A 26,157-nucleotide genomic window follows, 5' to 3' on the forward strand; every position below is an offset into this window, starting at 1 on the left:
GTCTCCCAACAGTGTCAGTGATGTGCCATCATCTCGTATGCTTTTTGTATGCCATACTTTTCGCATGCTCTGGTAGGCTATATCCTTCTCCTTGCGTGCTGCCAATCGCAGATTTAGGTTTATATAGAATTTGAGATCACTGGCTGTCATACTGATTGCCTCTTGTTCATATTTTATCGTTAATCATAGTTCTAGCGTGCCTTCGGCCCCTAGCTGCAACCCCTTTCGTTCCTTTTACTCTCCCTACTGTCATATTCTTTCTTCCATCTTACTTTCCTCCCTCTCCTAACAATTGTTTCATAGTGAAACTGCTTCGAGGTTTCTCCTGTTACACCTTTCAAACCCTCTGTCAATTTCTGTTTCAGCTCTGAATGACCTGATAGGTCCCAGTGCTTGGCCTTTGGCCTAAATTCTATACTCAATTCAGTTCAATTTTCTCGTCCCGAGCTCCTATTTGCGAGTTTTTCCTTTCTTTGTGCCTCTGTATTTTATGTAGATCGGTAAATTTTTATTTCGAAATGTCTATAGAAACAATTTTTTTTATGTCGGAACCTTAAAAAGTTCATTCAAGAAATAAAGGACAGAAATGATCAGTCGTGTACGGGCTCTTGCTTCCTTATGCCAGCGTGGGCTGTTGCTGTCTTATGTCAGCACTAGTGGCCTTATGCCGACAAGAAATCTTGTATCCAGTTAATGTATGGTAACATTATTGCTCTACATTACGTATTCCTCTCGAGTTAATCCCGGACATCATTACCAGTCAAGAAGCGTTAAAAGATAATGAAAAGTAATTAGGAGAGGAATTGGAGCTGAGGGAAAAGAGAAGAAAAAAAAAAAAAAAAAAAAAAAAACACGACACCAGCCATTCCTATCTCTCCCGACAGCCCGACAATCTCCTGCCGATTCGTCGTGGGGAAAAATGGCCGGGCAGGGCTATCGAGACATTAACGCAGCATCCCGCGAATCTCTTCCATTATCGGCCACCCTTTGGCCCATTAGACTCCATTACCGTAAGCTCCTCCATTGCCCCTTTATCGGCGTAACTAGCCGCCGTTACTCGGCCACCAATCGGGCCGGGAGGACATTAACATCGCCGGGTTATCGGGAGAGATGGGAGTCGCTGAAATGTAGAGTAGTCGTGGGATAGTCACCGAAGGTAGTCACTGCCTGCTGCCCGCCCCGGTACTGGTAATCGGGAGAACTGTTTTGTAGGTAGGCCGAAGTATTGTGGTCATAGACCGTCTTGTATCTTGTATACCTGGTCCTGGTTTCACCTTAAATCAACATGGATTTGCATTCACCTATTCTATCTATCTATCTATCTATCTATCTATCTATCTATATATATATATATATATATATATATATATATATATATATATATATATATATATATATATATATATATATATATATATACTATTTTAGCTGCAACCTATTACAGTCTTTTATAAAATTAATACTCCTTTTCTTACAATCGATTTAAGAAAGCTTTGATTTGATGTATATGTAATATTATATATATATATATATATATATATATATATATATATATATATATATATATATATATATATATATATATATATATATATATGTAATTAGTGCTTGTCGCAAATCAGGCCTTTCACTACAGAAAGTGTAATGATGGAATTCTCTTGAGTGAAACCAAGTCCGCCTTTCACGAAGTTGACTGAATAAATAAATGGAAGTATAGAGAAACAGATACTAATACTACAGTATATGCACAGCTCAAGGAACGTGTTTTTGGTAGTAAGTAGAGTGTTATTTCGTTACCTACTGTAATGTAACCCGTAATGCCTTGGGGGCAAAGTGATAACGGCAAAGTAAGATTATGCGTTCTTTGTAAGGAACTGAAACCTTGAACAATACATCGTTTATAAAGTTCATTGGTAATGTGGAATCGCAATATCTTCGCTGTTTTAAATCTCTCTCTATCTTACGTTCGTCCTCTCTCTCTCTCTCTCTCTCTCTCTCTCTCTCTCTCTCTCTCTCTCTCTCTCTCTCTCTCTCTCTCTCTTACCTGCCACTACGTACAACTATATGCTGAGAGCTATCGCCCACCCCAAACCATTCCCCTCCCCTGCCCTACCCCCCCTCCCCATACCAACATCATACCCACCCCTCCTCCGCCTCCCCAAACTTTATGATGATTACCGGGACAAAAACTAGCGTTGAGCGTAGTGGTCTGGTTCCATGCTTTTGTGATCTTGGCTACTGGCTTCCGCTGGACGCTTTTTGTTGTCGATTCGACACAACAAGCGTCGTCGGCTGGTGGTGGTGAACCACCTCCTCCCCCTCCTCACCTCCTCCTCCTCATAGGAGGAGTCCTCCTCACCTCCTTATTACGAAGGGTGCTGCCACATGCTGCTGTTGCTGCTGCCGCCGCCTCTGCTGTCCCTGCCGCTGCCGCCGCCTCTGCTGTCCCTGCCGCTGCCCCTGGAATGAGCTTCTTCCTGGAATCTGGAGTGACACTTCTTATGTTTAGGAATGCAGCCACTGTTATGGAATGAGCTTTTAAACTATTGATAAGTCGCTGGTCTGGAATGAACGTTTGCCCCTGGAAAAGCTTTGCCTCAGAATGAACGTCTGGCCTGGAATGAACTTTTGTCCTGGAAAGAACCTCTGTCCTGGAATTACTCTCCTGCCTTTAGTTTCTATTGGTTAAGGGCATGCTACCATGGGTTAATTCTCTCTCCGATTGTTTACTTTCTATTGTGTTTAGTTTTGAAAACTTTTTTCCGATCTTGTAACATAATATTCCATATTTAAAGCAACGAGATTCTGTTTTGAAACGAGGCTGAGTTAGCTTAATTTTCGCGTACAGGTGATGTGTGTTTATGGCGTTAGGTTATTTTTTCATTGTTTCATTCTGTTTCGTGTTCTTGCCTTTTACCTGGCCGCCTAATTGATTCAGGACTCGGTGGCGCTTAATGTTTATACCGTACCTGAGTACAAGCGTCCAGGTAGATATTTGTAAGAGCGAATTGCAGTTACGAAGTGACACGTGTACATATATATACATACATATATATATATATATACATATACATATACACATTATATAATACTATATATACATATATATATGTGTGTATATATATGCATATATGTATATGTGTATTTATATATATATATATATATATATATATATATATATATATATATATATATATGATTATTATCACTTTTGTACGTGATTCATTTATCACACATAGCCACAGGTGAAGAATAAGAAATGTGTGTGTAGGTCTGACCGGTTTCGACTTTATTTCCAAGCCATTGACGAAGGACTGGAGATAAAGTCGAAACCGGTCAGGACCTACACCCCATTTCTTTATTCTTCACCATATATACCGGAAAGTACTGCAGTACATTTTAAAGATGGGTATGAGATAATATATAATAAGTTTTTTCAATATGGGCACAAATAACACCGAATAGCGATCGGGGCATTTTCAAGATACCCCATTCCTTGCATTCAACTTTAGATACGATGCATTTACTCCCCAACAAGCATTCCGGGTATGAGCCAAAAGCGCAGTTTGGTTCTAAAATGATCGTTATGGGGTCCTGCGCAATTCCTTTTGCTCTTAAGAATGATAATGATTGGTTGCAAGACCGGTGCTTGAATGCAGGCATTGACATTTCAACGTTTAGTAAATGTAATTATATTTGACTTTAATTACAGCCTTTTACTGATTGTCATTTTGCAAGTGGTGAATTATATGTCCTTAGCCTTAATATCCTTAGGTAGTCTGTTTTGTACTTATTCATTAAAGCAGATTCAGCAAGAAATGAACGTTTAGCAGTTCACCTATTCACGTGAGATATATTCATTCTGAGTATCAGTGCCATGGAACTTGCAACATATCTTTGGCGTCTGGTTTGAGCGAGGATATATAAGAATGAGGTCCTTGACTCCGAAGAAAGAGTGGTTTGCGAGTTTGAGAAACAAAATGCTTTTAATATTTGTCAAACCGTTTGCGGCGACAAAACTGTCCCTTTTCCGATTGCTGTAGGAAAAATAGCCGTTTCTTATTCAAGTATGACGTTTTGTGCAACTGAACGATGATAAGCGATTTGGAAGTCCCTGTCTTTGTAGTTAAAAGTCTTTTTATAATCCTGTTGTTTTTATCGCCGCCGAGGTTATGTTGATATATATTTTTGTACCAGAATGCGGAGGTTATGTTATATATATATATATATATATATATATATATATATATATATATATATATATATGTATATATATAATGTATATATGTGTGTGTGTATATATACACGTATACACATATATTTGTGTGTGTTTTTTTATCATTCTTTTCAAAAACTAAGTCCTTTAGATTAGTCGCCGAAACCGTACGCCATCCCTTCGAGAGCGAAACCGACACCACACGGACAGTTTGCGGTAATAACCCACTGCGCGCATTGACGACCAACCTGTTGCATCAAGGTGTCAAGTTACCAGTCTTCTTTGATGTTGCCGCTCGGATATTAGCGACCGATTCGGTGTGGCATTGTTGAATGGTTGACGGGCGATTGAGAAACCAGCAACACCGCTTCTGATAAGTTGATTTAAGTGGTCACTTCTTGTCGGTTTGTCGATTAGCTTGGTCAATTAGGCGAAGGCAGTCGAGGAATGTTTGCTTAGTGAATGCCCTTGCGGTTAGGGTACTACTAGTCTGATTTTATTTTCATTTATTTACTTATTTATTTATTTATTTATTTTTGTCGCTGTAATAGGTAAGGGAAAGTTTGTGATTTGTTTTCATAATATTTAATTTTAAAATAATCGAAAGTGTATATTAGAAAATAAAATATTATAAAATAAAGTTCATTATATTTTTAGCATTTTTCGTTTCGTTAACCTAATCTCCACTCGTTTATTATTCTTATATTGTTTTCAATGGCGATTGTAATTTTTCCGGAACGGGAGAAGGGAAATTTAAGGTATACAGCAGAAGTAAAATGGATAAATTAAGTATTTACTGATCTTGTTATGCCTTTCAGTATCTCTATAAGGTATTGCGAGTATCGTGATGACAAAATTATGACTGCTTCTGATATCTGATCAGAATTGTTATTCCTGCATATCGGACGCTCAAATCTCATCGTAGTGTTTCACTTGCGTCGCGTGGAAGATAACATTTCCCCCAGACGTCTTCGTTATCGCTCGAGATTGAACGAGCGTACATATACGGATTACATACCGCGTAATTACGGGTTCGCGTAATTGTGGGTTCGGTTACGGACGTAGAAGGAAAGGGGTAATGAAGATAAACTGATCTTCTGTGTGATGGAGGTTCAAAAGTAATGTTTTTTTTCGTTCATTATATTTTAAGTGGAATGTTATATTTCCGGATTGTTTATTGATGCAATAATTTGAGCTATTTTTACATTTTGATAAACGGGAGAAATGTTAATAAAAAGGAAGAATATTGATAACAAGGAGAAACATAGACACACTTGAATGCGCCGTTCGCTTCTGCTTTAGTTTTTAGACTTGTATAATTATGTTTGGACAATTATGTTTGTTTGATGAGTTAACATTTGTCTATTTTCCCAGTTGGTTTCGCATGTAAACAATCTATTATGCGGAAGCTGGTTTTGGGAGTTAAAAAATAGTATGAGTTCATGTGAAATGCTGTGTGTACCCATATGTTTTTTTTTCTCTGTGTAACAAAGATGTTTGCGGGTAATAAACTCTTCGTTTAACTATAAAAAAAAAATCTTAATAAGAAAATGCAGAGCAACGTATTGTACATGACTTATTTGAAGTACAGTGAAATAAAAAAATTACTGGAATATTGCCCTAATTTAGTTTTTGCCTTGTACATTATTAATAATAATAATAATAATAATAATAATAATAATAATTAATAATAATAACAACAACACAGATATACAAGTTATTTTAAACCTATGTGTTAAACGTGTGTGTAAGTAAGGTCTGAGTGTCTGCAAGTTGCGTGTCTTAATTTATATATTATGCGATGATTATTTGCGGAAACATTTAGGATTCTCAACGCGCATGCTTGAGCGGTAGGTTTGTTTGATTTATTTATTTATTTTTTTTTTTTTTTACTTTGCTCATGTATGGGTGTGTCCAGATGGTATGCTTGCTGTATTATGCCCTTGCGTCAGTTGATCTGTGTGCGTATGTTTGTGAGAGAGAGAGAGAGAGAGAGAGAGAGAGAGAGAGAGAGAGAGAGAGAAAGGTTTTTATGATTGAGAGTGTGAGAGAGAATATTTTTAGGATTGAGAGAGAGAGAGAGAGAGAGAGAGAGAGAGAGAGAGAGAGAGAGAGAGAGAGAGAGAGAGAGAATGTTTTTATGCTTGAGAGAGAGAGAGAGAGAGAGAGAGAGAGAGAGAGAGAGAGAGAGAGAGAGAGAGAAAGAATGTTTTTATGCTTGAGAGAGAGAGAGAGAGAGAGAGAGAGAGAGAGAGAGAGAGAGAGAGAGAGAGAGAGAGAGAGAGAGAAAATGTTTTTATGATTGAGAGAGAGAGAGTATTTTTTATGCTTGAGAGAGAGAGAGAATGTTTTTATGCTTGAGAGAGAGAGAGAGAGAGAGGGGGGGAAGGGAAAGAGAATGTTTTTGTTTGAGAGAGCGAGAAAGAATTTTTTACGAGAGAGAGAGAGAGAGAGAGAGAGAGAGAGAGAGAGAGAGAGAGAGAGAGAGAGAGAGAATATTGCGCTCGCTCCCCACTATTTACACCTGCTGCATCTGCCGCAGAGACTCTCTATATATAAATATCGGTAATAACGCGCATCGGGTGGTAATGTCGTCATTATTACCCACGACTGTCCTCGCCCAAGTGGTTATAATAATCGCCGCTAAAACCTGTTCAGCGTTATCAGTCGCATCACAGGATCTCTCTCTCTCTCTCTCTCTCTCTCTCTCTCTCTCTCTCTCTCTCTCTGAGGCAAGTTTCTGACACTGGATATACCGGTAATTGACTTTAATCGTTAGGATTTTTGTTGTCGTTATTGTGTGTTTTTATTTTTTTAGTATTTTTTTTTAGTCAAGACGAGCGGTATTGTCGTGGGTCTGTACTGGATTAAGTTCTGCAAAGTGGAGTTTTTTTTTTTTACAGTATTTGGAATTTTTTACTTATTCCGTTTTCCCCTGATTCCTACAAATCTTGCAGTTTTTAAGAGGCGGGTTCCTCATTATTTTCCTTTTTCCATTTTTTCGTCATTTTCCTTCGTACGGCAATCTACCAAATAAAAAAAAAAACCCTTCGATTCGGTTTCCAGTCGGCTGCTGCCCCCCCCCCCCTGGAAGAAAGGGGTTCTTCCCAAAATAAAGATATTTGAAAAGCAGGTGGGTAGTGTCGTCAGTGCACCAACGCGGTGCACTGTAGGCATTTCGTAAGGTTCTTTACAGCGTCCCTGCGGCCCCTAGTCGTAATCCCTTCAATTCCTTTTACTGACCTCCGTTCATAGTTGAACTGCGAGGTTTTCTACCTGTTACACCTGTCAAGCCTTTCATCCTCAGGATCCTTTTCAGCGCTGAATGACCTCATGAGTTCCAGGGCTTGGCCTTTAGCCTAAATTTTAATATTCCAATTCCAATTATTGTCTTTCATAATATTAGGGATCAATTTGCTTTAAATATTATCTAGATTGTGCAGAAGATCGGGCAAGGGCCAGTAGTATCACGCGTAATGCCAGTTTAAAAAAAAAGTACCTGTATGGGAGGCAGTTGTTTTTATTTCGACTTGCTTGCATTGTTTGCAAGAAATTGATGTAGTTTGGTGGTGGTGGTGTTTATCCATTATCCTCTAAAGGCGAGCAAGACCTCTGTGCTGTTGTTCTAATGTAATTTAGTGTTGTTTATCCATTATCCTCTACAAAGACGACCACGACCACTGTGTTGTTGTTCTAATATAATTTAGCGTTGTTTATCCATTATCCTCTACAAAGACGACCAAGACCCCTGTGATGTTGTTCTAATGTACTTTGGTGTTGTTTATCCATTATCCACCACAAAGACGAGCAAGACCTCTGTGTTGTTGCTTTTAGTGTAATTTAGTGTTGTTTACCCATCATCCTCAACAAAGAGGAGCAAGACCTCTGTGCTGTTGTTCAACGTAGTGTTGTTTATCCATTATCCACCACAAAGACCAGCAAGACCTCTATGCTGTTGTTCTAACGTAGTGTTGTTTACCCATTATCCTCAACAAAGACGAGCAAGACATCAGAACTGTTGTTCGCCCACTTATTTGAATTTCTTAACAGGATTCAATTTCCTCCATGTTTTAATCAGTTCCGAAATAATCGCCGTAATCTTCTCTTCACTCAGGATTATATGTAATAACCCGCTGTAAATCCCGGATTTATCCCTCTTGCTTCTTCTGTTCATTTGTAGAAGACGTAAATTTGGTTGAATAATTGGGCCGGAGTGCGGCGGATATGAGTTTTTTTTTGTGGCCTTTATTCTTGCTTTTTAAAGAACGGTTGTGGATCGCCCTCATCACTTAGTGGATAAGTGGTATTTAAGTCTCTCTCTCTCTCTCTCTCTCTCTCTCTCTCTCTCTCTCTCTCTCTCTCTCTCTCTCTCGTGAATCCGTTTTTCTTATGGGGTGATTTCCCTCTTCCTTTTTCGTAGATGATTTAGTAATTCTCTCTCTCTCTCTCTCTCTCTCTCTCTCTCTCTCTCTCTCTCTCTCTCTCTCTCTCTCTCCGGATTTCCGTGATATCAGGTCACTTTCTCGGCACCGTCTTATTGTCCCCTCCAGACCTTACATTTATTCCCGGTAAATATTTAATATATTCCTTTTTCTGTTCGATACACCCGTATTTTCCTCCCGTTACCCAATACCAAACCCTCCCCTCCCTCCTCCCCCTACCCCTCCCAACCTTCTTCCTATCTTCTATCACCCGGGGTGGGGGCAGGGGAGGGGGAGGGGGGAGTTGGATGAGGAGGAGGTTTTGTGGTCATGATTTTATGCCGTTAGCTGCACTTTATTGCTTCTCCTGCGATCGATATTCACTGGGAAAGTCATTTTAGTTCGTGCATTTTTCATGATATTCGTCCTTTTTTAATATGCAGGAGCGTATTTATCATTTAGGCGGTGGGGATTCCTATTTCTTTTCTCTCTCTCTCTCTCTCTCTCTCTCTCTCTCTCTCTCTCTCTCTCTCTCTCTCAGTGAAATCCTACGTAACATATACTAGATTTTCATAGTTACAAGTAAAAAATTTGTAAGGTGAGATTTAATTACGGGTGGATTAATGAAATCAAACCACTTTTATTCCATGTGACAATTATCTTGTCTTACCGGTAAGGCTACCACACAGCCCTTTAATTGTGTAATAGTAGTGTATTTGTGTGAGTGTGTGTGTATGTATGTTCTTCCTCTAAAACAGTGAGTAGGTAACAGGCACGTCGCCTCGGAGCTCGATAAAAAAAAAAAAACACCCACAAAGTTTTTCTTTCCATATGTTTTTATTTTCCTTTTATCCACACGAGTTTCTTTTTACGGCTTCTTCACACGCCTTCGTTACGGCGTATCTGGTTGGCAGTCACTTAGAACTAGTGTGACGACAGTTTTTCTTTCGATTTCGTCAAGACTTGAAAAATACAGTTTTTGTTTTTGTTTACGTAACAATTTTTTAGGGATCTTTATTTTGGGTGGGGGTGGGGGCGTTTCTGAAAAAAAAAAACTCTTCCAATTAAAAATGTCAATACAATGGTTCTGGGAGCTTGCTAAATGTCGAAATTTTTTATACTATCAAGATTTTTTGGAAAACACTCCGGTTTTTTACGGGTTTTCCTTTAACGTAACTATTTTTAGGAGATTTTTATTTGGGCTGGGGGTCGGGGGTGTTTCTAAGAAAAACCCTCTTCAGTTAAAAATGTCGTTACCATGATTCTGGAAGTTTACTGAATGTCAAAATTGTTTTATATTGCCAAGGTTTTTGGAAAAACACCGATTTTACGGTTCTTTTTGTACGTAATAATTTGATTTTTTATGGTGGGGGGGCGTGGTTGGGGTGTTTCTGAAAAACCTTCCAATTAAAAAAGTCATTATAATGATCCTGCAAGTTTGCCAAATGTCATAAATGTTTCATATAAAGGTAGGTTGTTGGGTCATGTTGGGTTAGTGTTTTGTTTTCTTCAAAAATGTCTTAAAATTTGTAAATATTCATTTTTATACTATTACTACAAATGGTGATAATAATAATGGTTCTTCTCCAGAAAGCAAAAAAATGTCACAAAAGAATCAATGAAAGGTTTGGCCAAAAAACATTAGAATACCGAAAAAGATATCAAACAATGAAATCTATGTTGTTTGCAAACAGTTTTTACACATGCGCACACACCTGTGCATTTGATTTCATACATTTCCACGTGTGCTTTCTGATTTTTAGTAACGATTCAAACCAGCAGAATGCAGATTTGACGTTTTGTGTGTAATTTCAGCAAATTTCCAAGTTATATAAATCTAGTGTGAGTGTGGACATACTTCGTTCAAGCATAAAGAGAGTTCGTTGCACAGGCATCTGAAGGGCAAATCTCCTGGGGTATGCGATCTCTCTCTCTCTCTCTCTCTCTCTCTCTCTCTCTCTCTCTCTCTCTCTCTCTCTCTCTCTCTCTCTCTCTCTCTCAACGTAAACCGAGATTATTGTAGGTTTTGTTAAAACCACAGACTGTTTCCCTTTCTAAAAGTTATGCTGATAAAATTTTCTCTCTCTCTCTCTCTCTCTCTCTCTCTCTCTCTCTCTCTCTCTCAACGTTACCATGATGAAATATTGTTTATACTCGAAAGAACCAAACTGTGTATGTGTGTGTGTTCTGGCCTGGAAAATTATCCCATATAATCCAGATCTCTCTCTCTCTCTCTCTCTCTCTCTCTCTCTCTCTCTCTCTCTCTCTCTCTCTCTCTCTCTCTCTCTCTCTCTCGTCGTTCCGACGGGAACTATTAGTCGCGTATATTGAGTATATTAAGGTGCGCCGAAGGTACACACATCCGTCCAACCTTTACTCCATTACAAGACCGTCAACAATGGGGAGGAGGCTGCTCTCTCTCTCTCTCTCTCTCTCTCTCTCTCTCTCTCTCTCTCTCTCTCTCTCTCTCTCTCTCACGACGGAAAAGAAAAACTCCGCTGAATAATTCACCGCCGCAGCCTGTTTTCGCCTCGGAACAAATTGCGCTGCTTGTACGATGATGCCTTAAATAGGAAGGAAGACGGACGGACGGCAAGGAGTGAGGAGGAGGAGGAGGAGGAGGAGGAGGAGGAGGAGGAGGAGGAGGAAAGCCCTTTGGGAGAGGGAGTTAGTGTGAGGGTGGTTGGTGTCAGAGGGTTTGACCAACCGCAGAGAGAGAGAGAGAGAGAGATTTCTTCGGATTAAAACGTGAATATTTTTAGAGCGAGTAAAAGAGACTGTTTCAGAGAAAAAGTGAGTATTTTGAGGGAGATGGAGAGATAATCTTTTGTCAAAGGGAAAAAAGTGAAATATTTTGAGAGAGAGAGAGAAATGTGGAAGTTTTCTAGGAAGAAATGATTTTTGTAAGGAACTGAGAAACTTACCACTATGAGAGAGAGAGAGAGAGAGAGAGAGAGAGAGAGAGAATAATTTATGTGATTCAGTTGTAAGCCTGTCTCTCCTTGTCTCGTCTGCAGGTTATAATATAAAAGTTCAGGACAGGATTTCCCTGAGACCGCGCTATTTATTTATCGAAACCTGGCGTCCAACTGTACTCTTTTCATGCTGTAGCTTTGACTGCTTAAATTCAAGGAATGGTTTTCCGCCCTTCGGATGATATCATTGCCCTGAATAACCTTATTATTATTATCATCACCGTCATCATCATGAAGGAGGTGCTGTCAGCTATAACGCATGTGGTCCTGAACGAAACACTTCATTTCCGGTAATGCGAACCTTGAAACAATTTGTTCTCTTGTTGAGTGATGATGGCCAGCTGACTTGAAGATGGGTCTCTCTCTCTCTCTCTCTCTCTCTCTCTCTCTCTCTCTCTTTCAAAATATATGACTTTTTCCACTAACAAAAAAATTATCACTCCTTCTCCTCAGAATATTTACTTTTCCTCTGAAACTGTCTCTTTTACTCTGCACTAAAAAGTGTCTCACTTTTTTAATCTGAAGAAACTCTCTCTCTCTCTCTCTCTCTCTCTCTCTCTCTCTCTCTCTCTCTCTCTCTCTCTCTCTGATGATTTCTCTGCTGTGAGAGAGAGAGAGAGAGAACTTGTCTTACGTGTTAACACGGCAAACTAGCTGTTGATAGCTCTGCAGAGACGAACTCTTGAAATACGAGTCACAGAATCCGACGAATTTCGTTAGTCCGGCAAATTTCGCTCATCATAATTGATTGTTCATTTGTGTGGCGTTACATGTTTTTTTTAAAGGGTAATATAAGCCTATGGTTTTTTTTTTTGTTTACTTTAAATATTTTCAACCTTCATTTTTTCATATATTGTCTATTCGGGTCACTAGCTCTTCCATGGCTGTCAGTTTTTATTTTCATATGGGAAATTTTGTTGTTGACAGACATTAGGATCATTTTAACAACCCTCACAAGCCTTGTGTTATTTAAGATTTTTATTTTAGTTTTTTTCCATCTTGACTGCAAATATCTAAATTATATGCGGTCTTTCTTTCTCTTTCAGTTTATAGTAATTTCATTCTTATTTTTAATTATTTACCTTCATTACAAGTATGTGGAACATTTGATTTTTCACCTTTATTACGATATTTTTATTGAAATTTCATTTGTCTTTTCCGGTAAACATCTTACCCTTTCCTTATAAGTATCGGAAACAACCTCTCTCTCTCTCTCTCTCTCTCTCTCTCTCTCTCTCTCTCTCTCTCTCTCTCTCTCTCTCTCTCTCTCTCATCAGATCATTGAAATTATCTTTTCCAGCAGCCATTGTATCCTACATCAATGTACCTCTTCCTTCTTTCAGGTAATTTTAATGACGGTTTCAATCACCTCCTAAATTACATCTAACACCGCCTTCTCTCTCTTCCAGACCGGACCGGGTGATGCAGGCGCTGGTCTTCAAAACGATTCCAGGCCTTTTCCAGGCGGAGATGAGGAGGAGAATAGAATTCTATCAGGAACACCCACATGCTGGTGAGTACAAACACAACCCGAGCTCTCGGTGTCGCAATGAAATTTTCGCGACCCTTTGCGTGTGCCGAATGATTTTATCTCGCTCTGCAAGCAGTCGGTGTTTTGGTGCGTGGGTTCTGCGCGGTGGAATTGCAGTTTTTATTATTATTATTATTATTATTATTATTATTATTATTATTATTATTATTAGTGGCTAACCCTTTAGAGTTAAGTATTTTGTCCCTGTGTTCCGTTTAAAATGATACTGGAAATACTTTTATTATTATTATTATTATTATTATTATTATTATTATTATTATTATTATTGAAAAGTGCTGCTAGTATTAAGAATATTGTCTCCGTGATCCAGTTAAAGTGTTATTGAGTGTTAATTTGATTTTAACATTTTAACTTTTGATTAATTTTTCTCGTCATTCTAACAGGCTTGAGTGTTTACTTATCACGAAGCAAATTTCATATTGTATATAAACAGTTTTTTTTACTTAAACATCATTAGCATCACTCTGAAATACCTGTAATTGCAAATGAGTCATTGTACATATTATTTAGCTCGTCTAAAATATTTTAAGACATATCTCACACTTTGACTGTATTTTGTATTTTCCATGACTCTGTTACACAACTACTCTGTAATTATTTAATGAAATTAATATTAATGTGCAGTATTTTCTCATTTCGTCAGTATTGGCCATTTCGCTGCGTTTCAGAATTCTGTACTTTGTGTCATTCGTTCTATTTCGCTTTTATTCTTCGTTGTCTGTCTTTTTCAGTCTTGACTGTGTGTCTTCCTCAGTCTCTTTTATTATTTGTTCTACCTCGGAGTTACTCCTCCTCCTCCTCCTCCTCCTCCTCCTCCTCCTCCTCCTCCTCCTCCTCCTCCTCCACCGAGCGATCTTGCATGATTCAAGTGCTGGAGAATGCCACAGAAGGTCAAACCGAAGATTGTCTACAACCTGCGTTCCGTCCCTTTTATTTTAGTTTTTCTTTCCCTGCGATCGTCGATGTTTTGACTAACGTATGCGGACTGTCGATCCAGCTTTTGACTTATGGATGTCGAAGCGTATTTCTCTGAGAAATGTTGCAGTGAAAAGAGAGAGAGAGAGAGAGAGAGAGAGAGAGAGAGAGAGAGAGAGAGAAATTATTACTCGAAAATCCTGTCATAGGAGTAAGTGTGAAATTATAATTAAGTACTTTAATCATACCACTGAATCACCTGTCAAGGGAGAGAGAGAGAGAGAGAGAGAGAGAGAGAATCATTAATCATGTCTTCAAAGGCATAAGTCTTTCAGATTTGCTCCCCAACGGAAATAATTGTTCGAGTCCCATTGCGACAATGACAAAATCACATACGGTCAAGCAATATTTTTTTTATTCAAGTATTATATACAAGAACACGCTTCTACGATACGCATATGAATGGACTGTGTACATAACCTCTCTCTCTCTCTCTCTCTCTCTCTCTCAATGACTGAGTCAGTGGTATGGTTAAAGTTCTTAATTATAGTTTCACACTTGCTCCTCTGACAGGATTTTCGAGTAATAATTTTTTTTCTCTCTCTCTCTTCTCTCTCTCTCTCTCTCTCTCTCTCTCTCTCTCTGATTGAGTCAATGGCATCGTTAAAGTACTTATAGTTTCACACTTACTCCTCTGACAGGATTTTCGAGTAATAATCTCTCTCTCTCTCTCTCTCTCTCTCTCTCTCTCTCTCTCTCTCTCTCTCTCTCTCTCTCTCTCTGATGGAGTCAGTGGTAGGATTAAAGTACTGAATTATACTTTCTTACTTACTCCTATGACAGGACAGGATTTCTCTCTCTCTCTCTCTCTCTCTCTCTCTCTCTCTCTCTCTCTCTCTCTCTCTCTCTCTCTCTCTCATCGTATCTTATCTTTTTTAAGTATGCTTTCAAGCACATATCTATAAGAGGATTTTGAAGTGATAATAATTCTCTCTCTCTCTCTCTCTCTCTCTCTCTCTCTCTCTCTCTCTCTCTCTCTCTCTCTCTCTCTACCCCCAGTAGCAGTCACAGTAGACTCGATGATCAATAACTCCACAAAACTTTCGGGACGTCTTTCACTTAAATATACATCCTCGAGTTTCGCTATTTTCTCATTCCCCGAATCGAATCTCTCCATGATGAATATGCCATTAGCATAAAAGTCTCTCTCTCCTCTCTCTCTCTCTCTCTCTCTCTCTCTCTCTCTCTCTCTCTCTCTCTCTCTCTCTCGTCGTCTTTTCGAGTCCGGGGGAAAGACTGGACGGGTCCGCGGGGACCGAGATGAAAGGTGTATGTGTGTATGTGTACGGGAAAGGTGTGTATGTGTACGAGAAAGGTGTATGTATGTGTACGAGAAAGGTGTGTGTTTGCATGCTTACGAGAAAGGTGCTTATGTGTGTACGAGAAAGGTGTATGTGTGTATGTGTACGATAAAGGTGCATGTGTGCGAGAAAGGCGTGTGTGTGTGTATGTGTACGAGAAAGGTGTGTGTATGTGTACGGGAAAGGTGTATGTGTACGGGAGAGGTGTATGTGTACGATAAAGGTGTCTGTGTATGCTTACGAGAAAGGTGTTTATGTATGTGTACGAGAAAGGTGTATGTGTGTATATGTACGAGAAAGTTTGTGTGTATATGTACAAGGAAGGCGTATGTGTGTATATGTACGAGAAAGGTGTATGTGTGTGAGAAAGGTGTATGTGTGCTTTTGAGAAAGGTGTATGTGTGTTTTTGTACGAGAAAGGTGTATGTGTGTATACAAGGCGGGGAGGAGGGCCATTTGGAATCGAAAGTTTTCGGGCCTTCGCCGAACTTCGTGTAATCAAAGTTTTGCGTTTTGAGTTTTCAGAGATCAAAGGTTTGTGGGAGGTTTTACTTTTAATTAGGGTTGGAATGAGAGTTTTCTTTCGTGTGTGTGTGTGTGTGTGTTTGTTTGTTTAGGGTTGTTTCTTTCGTCGGAAGTTTGGGTTTAGTGTTGTTACAATGGCTCCTTTTTGTGTCATTCCCTTCAGATTATGTTTCAATTTGTCTTTGAAGTTTTGGGTATAGCTTCTTTTCTCTCTCTACGTTTCCATTGCAATCTCTATTGACTGTTCTACAAAAGATTTGGATACATTATTGCCCCCCTCTCTCTCTCTCTCTCTCTCTCTCTCTCTCTCTCTCTCTCTCCATTTAGAATTCCCAAGTCCATTTCAACTGTTGATTCTTGTAAATATATCACCATCTCTCTCTCTCTCTCTCTCTCTCTCTCTCTCTCTCTCTCTCTCTCTCTCTCTCTCTCTCTCTCCATTCCAATTCCTTTCCTGCTGCCTTTCAAAATACAGTAGCCCCGGAATAGCCAGCTGATAAGGGTTTCATCAGGCGTAGTAGACCTTCCGTGGGAGAAATGCAGCCAATGTTTTAGCAGTGTTTGTGAAAGGACTTTCCCTTCGTTAAGAGCTCCCGTCCTGCCATTTAAATCTGTAATTCAAAGACCAACGGCACAGCTTTTGTGGCGTTAATTCTCTCTCTCTCTCTCTCTCTCTCTCTCTCTCTCTCTCTCTCTCTCTCTCTCTCTCTCTGTGCTTGGGTTTTACGAATTCGATGGCTGTTTGCTCTCGAGTAGAAGGATACCGTGGGTTGTTTTCTCTTGGTGTTTTTGTTGTAATTGCAGTTGTTGTTGATGCTTTGTAATGTTTCGTAGGACCTGAAGTGTGTGTATATATATATATATATATATATATATATATATATATATATATATATATATATATATATATATATATATATATATATATATATACATATATACATATACAAAATAAAAATACCTCTTCATAACATCCAAGGCATCATAAAAAAACTTAAACAACTGCTTCAATAACAACCGCGGGCCGTCTGCATCATTTTTAATAACATTGTGAGCCAGTATGGTAGACGGCCCGCGGTTGTTATTGATGCAGTTGTTTTTGGTTGTTTTCTGAGGCATTGGTTGTTTTGAAGAGGTACGACCTTCCTTCCTTCCATTCTTCTTCTTTTTTTTTTTTTTTTTTTTGTATTCTCCATTGTCTTGGATTCCTGTGCTGGGCTGAACGCGCTGTTTGTGTCGGGTTTGATCTAGACGTGTTTCTGAAGGAGCCTGAAGTTACAAGGAATTTTACTTACGTATATTCGAGTAAAATGTCGAGCTGCGGTGTGGATGAAACCTGATGATTATGCCAAAGAGAAGTTAAACTTATTCTGGTTTTGGAGGCCTATTTAGTGTCTCTTCATTAAGAAAGGTTAAAGATTATTTTGTCTTACGTAAAAATGCCCAGACAGAAATGTTGAAAAGTATATTGTCAGATTTACGTAGAGGTGCACATACCTGATCAGAAGAATAACATTATATTTATGCCGAAGAAATCAGTACTTTGTAAGTGAATTTAATGATCTGAGCACAAAGGTTAAAAAAAAAAAAAATTAAAGATAAGTGTTAACAGTCTGGTTAAACCCCGTCCACATTGAAATAAATCTTGCAACAAACCTTAGAAGTCTAGTGCAAGCGGCATTAAGTCCTAAATAGAGTCACGCCAAAAAGCAATGAAAATGAGGCGCTGTTTCTGCACTCACCCTTTCCAAGTTCATGAGGTCGATGTATGCAGTTCGCTAATATGGAGAGACGCCATATTATGCAAGATTTCGGTTTTAAATAATGGGAATTGAAAGGAGTTATTATTATTATTATTATTATTATTATTATTATTATTATTATTATTATTATTATTTTATTTTTATTTTTTTAGTATGTGCACACTCATTACACTCATTACGAAGAAGCTCCAAACTCCCACAGATTAAAAAATTATAAATTTATCTTCGTATACTGCGAGAGTAAAGACAAAAGGATTAGGCGAAGGAAAGGAGAATACAACCTAAATGGAAATAAAGAATTAATAAAGATAAATCACTACAAACAGAAACCATTAAATGCACCAACATCAAGTAAGCAAGTAAAGTAACCGGCGCCGTTGTAATAAGTTCCTAAGTCAATATTTCAATATTTGTTGCTCTATTTTGAAGTGTGTGGTGATGATACCTGACTGCCAAGTTACACAGTTCGGTACCGTATCATTACCAAGGAGGAAGTCTAACGAATAAAAAAATAAAAGTTTATGTTGCCACATACGTGATTAGGGTATGTATATTGCATTTATATCTACCTACTCCGTGATTGAGTTGTATCGGTTATTTGAGTGCGTACTATTCAATCTCACACGTAAAACTTCAATGGGTGTTATTATATTCAAATACACGATGTATATACACGCTTTAGTTGAATAAAACTTGTGATATATCGAGTACTTTAAGGTAGATGGGTTTAAGTTTTATTTCTGCTTGACCTCTTAAAGGTTTTATTATTTAATTTGACCTTTTGTCTGCTGTTCCATACTTTTAAATCTGACGTGTTTTTTTTCTTTTTAGGCTAATGTGTTCATTGGTCGAATGATAGCCTTTGTCCTGTGTGGTAAGCGCGATATTGACACAGAGAGAGAGAGAGAGAGAGAGAGAGAGAGAGAGAGAGAGAGAGAGAGAGAGAGAGAGAGAGAGAGAGAGAGAGAGGCAGGCAGAATGCGCTTATATTTCCAAAGCTATTCCATACGAGAAAGAGAGTAGGAACTGTATTATAGCAGACTATTCCGTCACACACACACACACACACACACACAGAGAGAGAGAGAGAGAGAGAGAGAGAGAGAGAGAGAGAGAGAGAGAGAGAGAGAGAGAGAGAAAAATTCGCTTATTTTTCCAAAGCTATTTTATACGAGAAAGAGAGTAGGAATTGTAATACAGCAGATTTATTCCGTCACAGAGAGAGAGAGAGAGAGAGAGAGAGAGAGAGAGAGAGAGAGAGAGAGAGAGAGAGAGAGAGAGAGCGAAATTCGCTTATTTTTCCAAAGCTATTTTATGCGAGAAAGAGCGCAGGAATTGTATTATAGCAGATATTTTCCGTTAGAGAGAGAGAGAGTATTAGAAAAAAATGATCAGATACTTTATGCATTACTCGTGAAAAAAAAAAAAAGAAATGTGATGTGACTTCCTTCAAACTATAAAAGGGCGACTTCCATTATCACTAGGAAGCACCTTTGTAATGCTTTATCGGAGGCTGAATTATTGAAAGCCCGCCGTGCATTTTACATGCGGCAGAAGCTTCCTGACATTTTGAATGTGTCATTTAACGTTTTAATATTGAGTGAGCGTCCTGCACCGTGCATGAGCTAGGAAGGTTTTTTAAACATTAATATTTTTCTTCGTTTAGAAAAATATTTTTGTTAATTGATTTTTTGCTGCAGAGTGTGTGTGTTTATATAGCATTACACAATTGCATAGGTTATTGTATTAGCGTGTTTAATACTGTACTTTTTAAGTAGCTTGTGCGTATTTTAGCATATATTTTTCATGCTTTTATGTTATTTTGTGAAGAGACACGCGTGCGCGCTCAAACTTATTGTGCATCTAAGGCAATTGATACATTAATGCATATACAGGCATTCCTGTGTGATCATAAATTACATTGTATATGTTTATTTTGTTATGATTATATTTCTTGTTTATGGGTTTTACTGGAATATGCTTTGCATTAATGAATCAGCAAGCACTTGACCATTTCGTGTGTGGATTGCAAGTACGTATTTTATTTACTCTTCCTTGTAAATCTCCATGTACATTTTAGTTCTCTACATCTAAAAATGTTATGTTTTATTTTCTAACTTCAAGGTGTATTTTTATAATGTCAGTCTACATTTCAAATCCGTGCATTTCAAAATGCATTTCTCTTATCTCCGTTTATATTACAGATGCGTATTTTATGAAATGCTGTAGTTTTACTGTATTTTATAAGAACAATTGACTCATTTTCATTGCATAAACACGTTTAAAAAAATACTGTGTACTATTCTATTATATTCATTTTCCCAAATATATTTTTCAAGTACATGCAAGTATGAAGGCTACTTTAAAAAAACTTGTATTTTATTTAGTAATTTCATTATTTCCCCTCCCAATCTTTCAGACTACGAACAGGACGTGGAGGACTACCAACACTACGTCTTTAGTACTGAAGACTCCGTCAGCCTCTCCATACGTTACTACAACTTCAGGTAGGTCTCAAGCCCCGTATCAGCCTCCCTTAACGCCCCCACCAGAAACCGCCCCTCCATCCTCAACCTCTAGGCCCTCATAACAGCGAACCTTTTTCGTTTTTCATTTACTCCCTCGCTCGTATGCTGCCTTTTAAATATTCTCTCTCTCTCTCTCTCTCTCTCTCTCTCTCTCTCTCTCTCTCTCTCTCTCTCTCTCTCTCTCTCTCTCTCTGTTATTGATTACGTCATAGGGAAAAAGATAGCATGTCTTCGGAGTTTTGGTGTATGTGAACCACGTGTATACACCCACTTGGTATGTCAGGTAAGTGCGCGGGGGTGTACTGTACACCACGTATATATTTATGTATAGAGCACAGTATGTATGAAGGTGTGTATATTTATATATATATATATATGTATATATAATTAAAAATAATTTAGCATTTTCATGATTTCGTTGCTCTCTCTCTCTCTCTCTCTCTCTCTCTCTCTCTCTCTCTCTCTTCTTGTTTATTTTCTGTATCATCACCTTTTCTCATTTTCCAGCTTCCATGTTCCTTTGCGTCATTCCCCTCTCCTCCTCTCTTTTTTGCACCCACTTTACTCAATTTCTTGTTAGCCACTGGTTCTTTTTCCCGTCCATCTTCTAGCGCTGTGTTCTACCTGACAGCTTACATTTCCTATCATTTATTCGACTTTCTCTCCCTTATTCTTTTCTTCTCAAATTTAGAGTTCTCGTCGCTTCTTGTATTTGCTTTTTTTTATATTATATTTATTAAGATCTTGTGTTGTTTCTCTTTATTGTTATGTGAGGATTTTGTGATCTCGGGCGTAGACTTGTATAATGATTGTAAGGCCTGTTTATCACCCCCCCCCACCTCTATTCCATTTTCCTCTTCCATCACTTCCTTTTCCTCATTTCCTGGTACATCCGTCACAACACCCCACTCATTTCCACTCCCCTCCTACCCCTTAGCCCTTTTTCCACTTTTTTTTTTTTTTTTTTTTTTTTTTTGTCTTTCCCTCCGTCACTTTTCCATCCTCCTCCATCGTTTCCCCGTCCTCACAATCTTCTCTCTTACCCAGATCTTTCCTTTCCTTCTCTCTCTCTCTCTCTCTCTCTCTCTCTCTCTCTCTCTCTCTCTCTCTCTCTCTCTCTCTCTCCTTTACCCATCTCTTTCGCTTCCACACTTTCCCCTCTTCTATCACTTCTCCTTCCATCCATTCCCTTTCACCCAACGCATCTCTCCACCTTTCTATAATCTCCCTCCCCCTTCCGCCTGTACCCTCTTCCCCCCCTACCTCCCCCTCCCTTCCCTTCCCCCCCCTCCCCTGTGTAATTGATGTATACCTGATCACGCCCCCCGAAATGATGGGGTTGGTGGTTAATCCCCCAATCTTCCATGTCCAGCCGCCCCGCCCCCATTGTTTAATGGTTCACCCGGTTACACCTTTAGAGAGAGAGAGAGAGAGAGAGAGAGAGAGAGAGAGAGAGAGAATGTTGCCCATGCAAGGGTCCGCGTTAGGATGGGGCCTATAGTGGGCATGGGACTCGTAGGGCGCATGCTCAGATACAACTGGTTTTTCTTCCAGTGATATTTTCGTTGTGATTTTCAGGTTTTATTTTAGTTTCTTTTATCTTTCCTAGCTTTATTGCATTTAATTTAGCGTTTCCCTAATTCATTCTCTCTTTTTCTGTGCTAGTTTCGTTTCCCATGTTTTGCTTCGTTTTTCAGTTATGTCCTTGATTTTAGTGTTCTTTGATAAGGTCTAGTGCTTATATTAGCACGTATTTTGTATTTTATAACTTTTCATGTATACACTAATTATATATTATAGAATAATGCTTTTTAAGGTGATTTTCACGTTTTCCATTAGTTCGTTAAATCTGCTTCTCACGTTCAAGTCATCTCATGTTTTTCTCCTTTTATAACAACATATATCTATATTTAAGTACATCCTAGGTATTCTTTATTGGGTCTTATGTGCCAGTTTGCGTGATTTATGAAAAATTTTTTCCCTTACATTTTTGGAAGAAATCCGGTTTTCATTTTTTTCTTATTGAAGAAATTACTTTAAAAATCGACTTAACAAAAGGCGAAGTAATGTCCTTTCCTACTTTCTTCCGGCGTTGTCTTCTTTATGCTTCGTATATTTTTTGTTTCACTTTTATTTTTATTTGTTGTTGTTTCCATCCACGCCATTTCTTTCATCCCTCACCACTTTTGTTGGACAGCAGATAAAAATTCTGTTTTACCCGTCTCCTCTCCCTTGTCACTCTCTTGCAATTTTTCTTTTCATTTTATGTTCACGCTGTTTTTCTCCTGCAGTTTTCATTCGTCCCCACTTCTCTTTTTTTTTTTCTCTCTCATTTCATATTTCTTTCTCCATATTTCTTACTCTTCCTTGAGTCTGCTACCGACGGGACGTGATGTTTGTGTTCATGCTCGGATGTATTTATGTGTGGGAGGAATGGTGCCTTCGTCTATTTTGTCAGTCGTTTTTCAGCTCTCTCTCTCTCTCTCTCTCTCTCTCTCTCTCTCTCTCTCTCTCTCTCTCTCTCTCTCTCTCTCGGTAGGTGTCTGGAACTCTGTAATGTAATCTGATATATGCTTATGCAAAATTCCTCTCTCTCTCTCTCTCTCTCTCTCTCTCTCTCTCTCTCTCTCTCTCTCTCTCTCTCTCTCTCTCTCTCTCTCTCAGTAGGTATCCGCAATGCTCGCAAGCTAATTATATTCTTGGGTACAATTTATCTCTGAATTAATTTAGCAAATAATTGTTCATGCATCGGAGACCATTGGCAGTCCATGAATCTCTCTCTCTCTCTCTCTCTCTCTCTCTCTCTCTCTCTCTCTCTCTCTCTCTCTCTCGTGTTTGCTCTGATCTTATGAATCATATACCTAGTTGCTCTTAATGCCTTGTACTTTGATTGATAGCAGATAAATTGGATTTTAATGTTATGTTAATATTTAATGGTATTACTTTCTCCGTGGAAAATATTCGGAATTCATCAAGTTTCTAAGTACAACTTTCCCAGGGTACATATTTGGATACGTAAAGGGAAGAGAAGAGAGAGAGAGAGAGAGAGAGAGAGAGAGAGAGAGAGAGAGAGAGAGGTAACAGTAATGAAATGTATTTGAGAGGGGTAAAGTGAAAAGAATAAATGTTTCGAATGTGTTACATTTAACAGAGAGAGAGAGAGAGAGAGAGAGAGAGAGAGAGAGAGAGAGAGAGAGAGAGAGAGAGAGAGAGACTGGTGTGGGAGGACAGGATAGTGTTAGAGGAGAAGTGGATTACACATGGAAACTGAGGTGTCATTCTTGATTGATGACATCGAAAAGGGAAAATTCCAGCGTTGTAGAGAAATAGCGAATATTCAGAGTTCGAGTTTGCTTCTGCCAAACTGCTCGAAATTTGTGCTTGCGGAAGTTTTGAGGAACTTAATTTTTTATTTATTTATCTCGCATGATTTAACTGTATAAAAATCCTGATTCGTAAGTTTTAACAGAAGAAATTTTGCAACATTAAAATATCAAGTATTCATTTGAAATATATTAGTGAACATCCACGTTTAATATCAAGTATTCTTTTGAAATGTATTAGCGAACATCCATATTTAATTATATCTTTTCAATTCCGTCGGTTCTTGCATGTTAATGCTTCTCCTTCCTCTCAGCTTAATCTCTAGTCAGGGTCGCTGTTTTAATGAGCCCTTTCCTGGTGTTATATCTTCTCTCCTGCCTTCCCTCGTCAATTCCTTTGTCTTTTGATGAAACAAAGCTCTTTTGAAGACGTAAGCGTGTGTTTAACCATGTTGTGAATGAGCAAGTTGAAGTGAAATAATAAAACACGAGTTTTATTGAGACGAAAACGTGTTGTGAGTAAGTGTGTGAAAGCGTTATAATGAAGCGTAAAGGAGTTGAAGCGTGAACTGTATATTAAAGTTTTTTGTTATGGAAAATGAAATAAGCATGAACACTGTAATGGTTGTAGGAATGTTATATCATGGACCGTGAGATGTAGAAAGTGCAAACAAACGTGTTTTTGTGTATGAGCATGTTTGCATTATGTTAGAATAAAAAAAGGAGGTAATAAGGCATGAACTTCAGAAGTCACAACGCATGAATAATTCTGAGAGAGAGAGAGAGAGAGAGAGAGAGAGAGAGAGAGAGAGAGAGAGAGAGAGAGAGAGAGAGAGAGCGTTATAGAAGTGTAATATATTTCACAGAGGAAAATGAATGTATGTTTCATGGTATATTATATTTAAGAGAGAGAGAGAGAGAGAGAGAGAATGAGTATTTGCCAATATTACGGTTAAGAAATTAAAATCCATTACAATACACGGAAAGGCTCGAAAGGAAATTCAGTTGAGAGAGAGAGAGAGAGAGAGAGAGAGAGAGAGAGAGAGAGAGAGAGAGAGAGAGAGAGAGAAATTGCTGTTACTACGATTAAGAAGTTAAAATCAATTAGAATACACAGAAAGGCTCAAAAGGAAATTCAGTTGAGAGAGAGAGAAAGAGAGAGAATTTGCTGATACTACGTTTAAGAAATTAAAATCAATTACAATACACAGAAAGGCTCATAAGGAAATTCAGTTGAGAGAGAGAGAGAGAGAGAGAGAGAGAGAGAGAGAGAGAGAGAGAGAGAGAGAGAGAGAGAGAGAGAAGCATGGACCTTGACGACAGAGCCAGCCATCCCTTAAATTCTCGTCTCGAACAGAAGTGATACAACATAAACTTTTGTAAATCTCAAACATGATCTGAATGGGAATGAGAGGGACATAATAATAATAATAATAATAATAATAATAATAATAATAATAATAATAATAATAATAATGATTTTTTTATTTCCATTGGGTCTCTGAAAGGGTGAATATTAATCAGAATGCAAACTACCTCGAGAGTCATCAGTATGCGAAAAGATATCAGACGACGGAATTGGAATAGTAGGCGCTGGGTGCGCCGTACTGGAATTGGAATATTCCAGGCGGGTGATTACTTGATCTGAGAGGAACGGGCGGAGACCAAGAGATTATTGAAACAAGAGAATTGCACGGGCTGTCTCTTTTATAAAGACAGGATCTCTCCTGTTCTTGTTCCTGTTAAGCAGCAAAGACCCAATAGATGAATTTCATGAGAGAGAGAGAGAGAGAGAGAGAGAGAGAACAAATAATTGAGAGAAAGAACAATAGGTTTAAGATGGGAGAGAGAGGGAGAGAGAGAGAGAGAGAGAGAGAGATAGAGGAGGAAGCACCTGACATATATAATTGAGAGAAAGAACAGTTGGTATAAAATGGGAGAGAGAGAGAGAGGGGAAGGGGGGAAGCACCTGACATATACTTGAGAGAAAGAAGAACTAGCATTTGCAGATATTAATCTGAGAGAGAGAGAGAGAGAGAGAGAGAGAGAGAGAGAGAGAGAGAGAGAGAGAGGCACCTGATGAGATGATGAGAGAGAGAGAGAGAGCCTGATGATGATGATGATGTAAGTAGACTGTCAGAAGTCTTCCGAAAAGCTGAAGTAATCACGACTTTTGTTACAACTACTACTAAGCTCTCACGCTATCTCTTCATCATCTCTTAGAAGGGACTTAATGGAAATCTCTCTCTCTCTCTCTCTCAATTGAATTTCCGTTTGATACTCTATGTGTTGTAATTATAGTATAATTTCTTAGTTGCAGGCGCTCTCTCTCTCTCTCTCTCTCTCTCTCTCTCTCTCTCTCTCTCTCTCTCAATTGAATTTCCGTTTGATACTCTATGTGTTGTAATTATAGTATAATTTCTTAGTTGCAGAAGGGATCTCTCTCTCTCTCTCTCTCTCTCTCTCTCTCTCTCTCTCTCTCTCTCTCTCTCTCAAAATTGAATTTCCGTTTGATACTTTCCGTGCATTGTAATTGTAATATAATTTATTAATTGTAGGCTCTCTCTCTCTCTCTCTC

At 38.5% G+C, this 26,157-nt stretch overlaps 1 protein-coding gene across 3 annotated transcripts in view; it reads left to right on the top strand.

The window, feature by feature from the left end:
* Positions 1-26,157, top strand: part of LOC136851444 (uncharacterized) — a 329,520-nt gene that overhangs the window by 244,749 nt on the left and 58,614 nt on the right. For all 3 annotated transcript variants that reach the window (XM_067125531.1, XM_067125532.1, XM_067125533.1), the window contains 2 exons: positions 13,022-13,125; positions 20,148-20,235. In XM_067125531.1, coding sequence (XP_066981632.1) covers positions 13,022-13,125; positions 20,148-20,235 — 192 coding nt within the window. The remainder of the gene's footprint in view (positions 1-13,021; positions 13,126-20,147; positions 20,236-26,157) is intronic.

This window comes from Macrobrachium rosenbergii, chromosome 23 (assembly GCF_040412425.1).
Source record: "Macrobrachium rosenbergii isolate ZJJX-2024 chromosome 23, ASM4041242v1, whole genome shotgun sequence".
Classification (NCBI taxonomy): Eukaryota; Metazoa; Arthropoda; class Malacostraca; order Decapoda; family Palaemonidae; genus Macrobrachium; species Macrobrachium rosenbergii.